Source organism: Asparagus officinalis, chromosome 5 (genome assembly GCF_001876935.1).
Source record: "Asparagus officinalis chromosome 5, Aspof.V1, whole genome shotgun sequence".
Taxonomy (NCBI): Eukaryota; Viridiplantae; Streptophyta; class Magnoliopsida; order Asparagales; family Asparagaceae; genus Asparagus; species Asparagus officinalis.
The window spans coordinates 18,716,655-18,717,598 of record NC_033798.1 but is presented as its reverse complement, the minus strand read 5'-3'; the positions used below and the strand labels follow the sequence as shown (position 1 = coordinate 18,717,598).

General features: G+C 37.8%; 1 protein-coding gene across 1 annotated transcript in view; it reads right to left on the bottom strand.

Moving 5' to 3' along the window:
• The window catches only part of LOC109841591 (triacylglycerol lipase 2-like), a 2,447-nt gene extending 1,781 nt beyond the window's left edge, over positions 1-666 (bottom strand). The window contains 2 exon segments of the mRNA XM_020410547.1: positions 93-206; positions 451-666. Coding sequence (XP_020266136.1) covers positions 93-206; positions 451-666 — 330 coding nt within the window.

The following is a 944-nucleotide window of genomic DNA, read 5'->3' as shown; positions in this document are numbered from 1 at the left end:
AGCTAATTCTCAAACAAGAATAAAGAATCCCCTAACGTCCCCTATCCCTAATTACCCCCAATCCAAGCAAGCCTTTAAGAATTAACACCTACCATTAAGAGGCCATGTTGCAGTAGGACAGGGATTTTGTTTGGTCTTGAGAATGCACCTGACCGGCCATTTGGAAGTCGTAATAGGCTGAGTATGTATCCATCCTTTGTTGTCACCTGAAATATGCTTAATTGAATCATCATGAAAGCATATCCCTAATACAATCATTTGCAGGAATATAAATTCAGAGGAAGGATTTGATTTCTTATTGATTCGCTACTAAACGACGTATGTAGCTATAGTGAATATGATTACAATTGACTTTACTTTATCTCGCATTGTGAATATACTTGTTAGAGACCATTCAACTAGTCGTGAAATATTTGAAAGGCATAACAGAGGAGAGTGTAGGAGGAATACAGTATGTTCTTCGCAAGGAAAGCCATAAATTTCCACCCTTGATTTGCATGCGCTCTTTACGACCGATGAGGACTTACGATCTGCTTCTTGAAATCCCAAAGTTTGAATGCTACCAGCATGACGTTCACTACGCTCTTTCTTTCCTCCAAGAGCAAGATCAATGACCAAAATTATAAGCACGAAATGAAAAAGAATGCAGTAGATGTTTTTCGACATGGTTGTTTGAATAAATCTCCTTAATTCTTACCTCGGCTTCATTTTGTGTTTCGTTTTTGTGTTTTTATATAGACAATTCAGCGTGAACTAGCTGAGCCTTACGAAACCTTCCGCATGTCAGTACGTTCATGTGTCAATTTCAACTTGCCGGGCAATTTATCCCATTTAAACCATGATTTGGCAATCTCAGCATCAAGAACAATGAAAGGCGGTTAATATCCATAACATAATAAAACCTTGTATCTGTTCTTTTAATATCCAAGGATAAACCGTTGGTT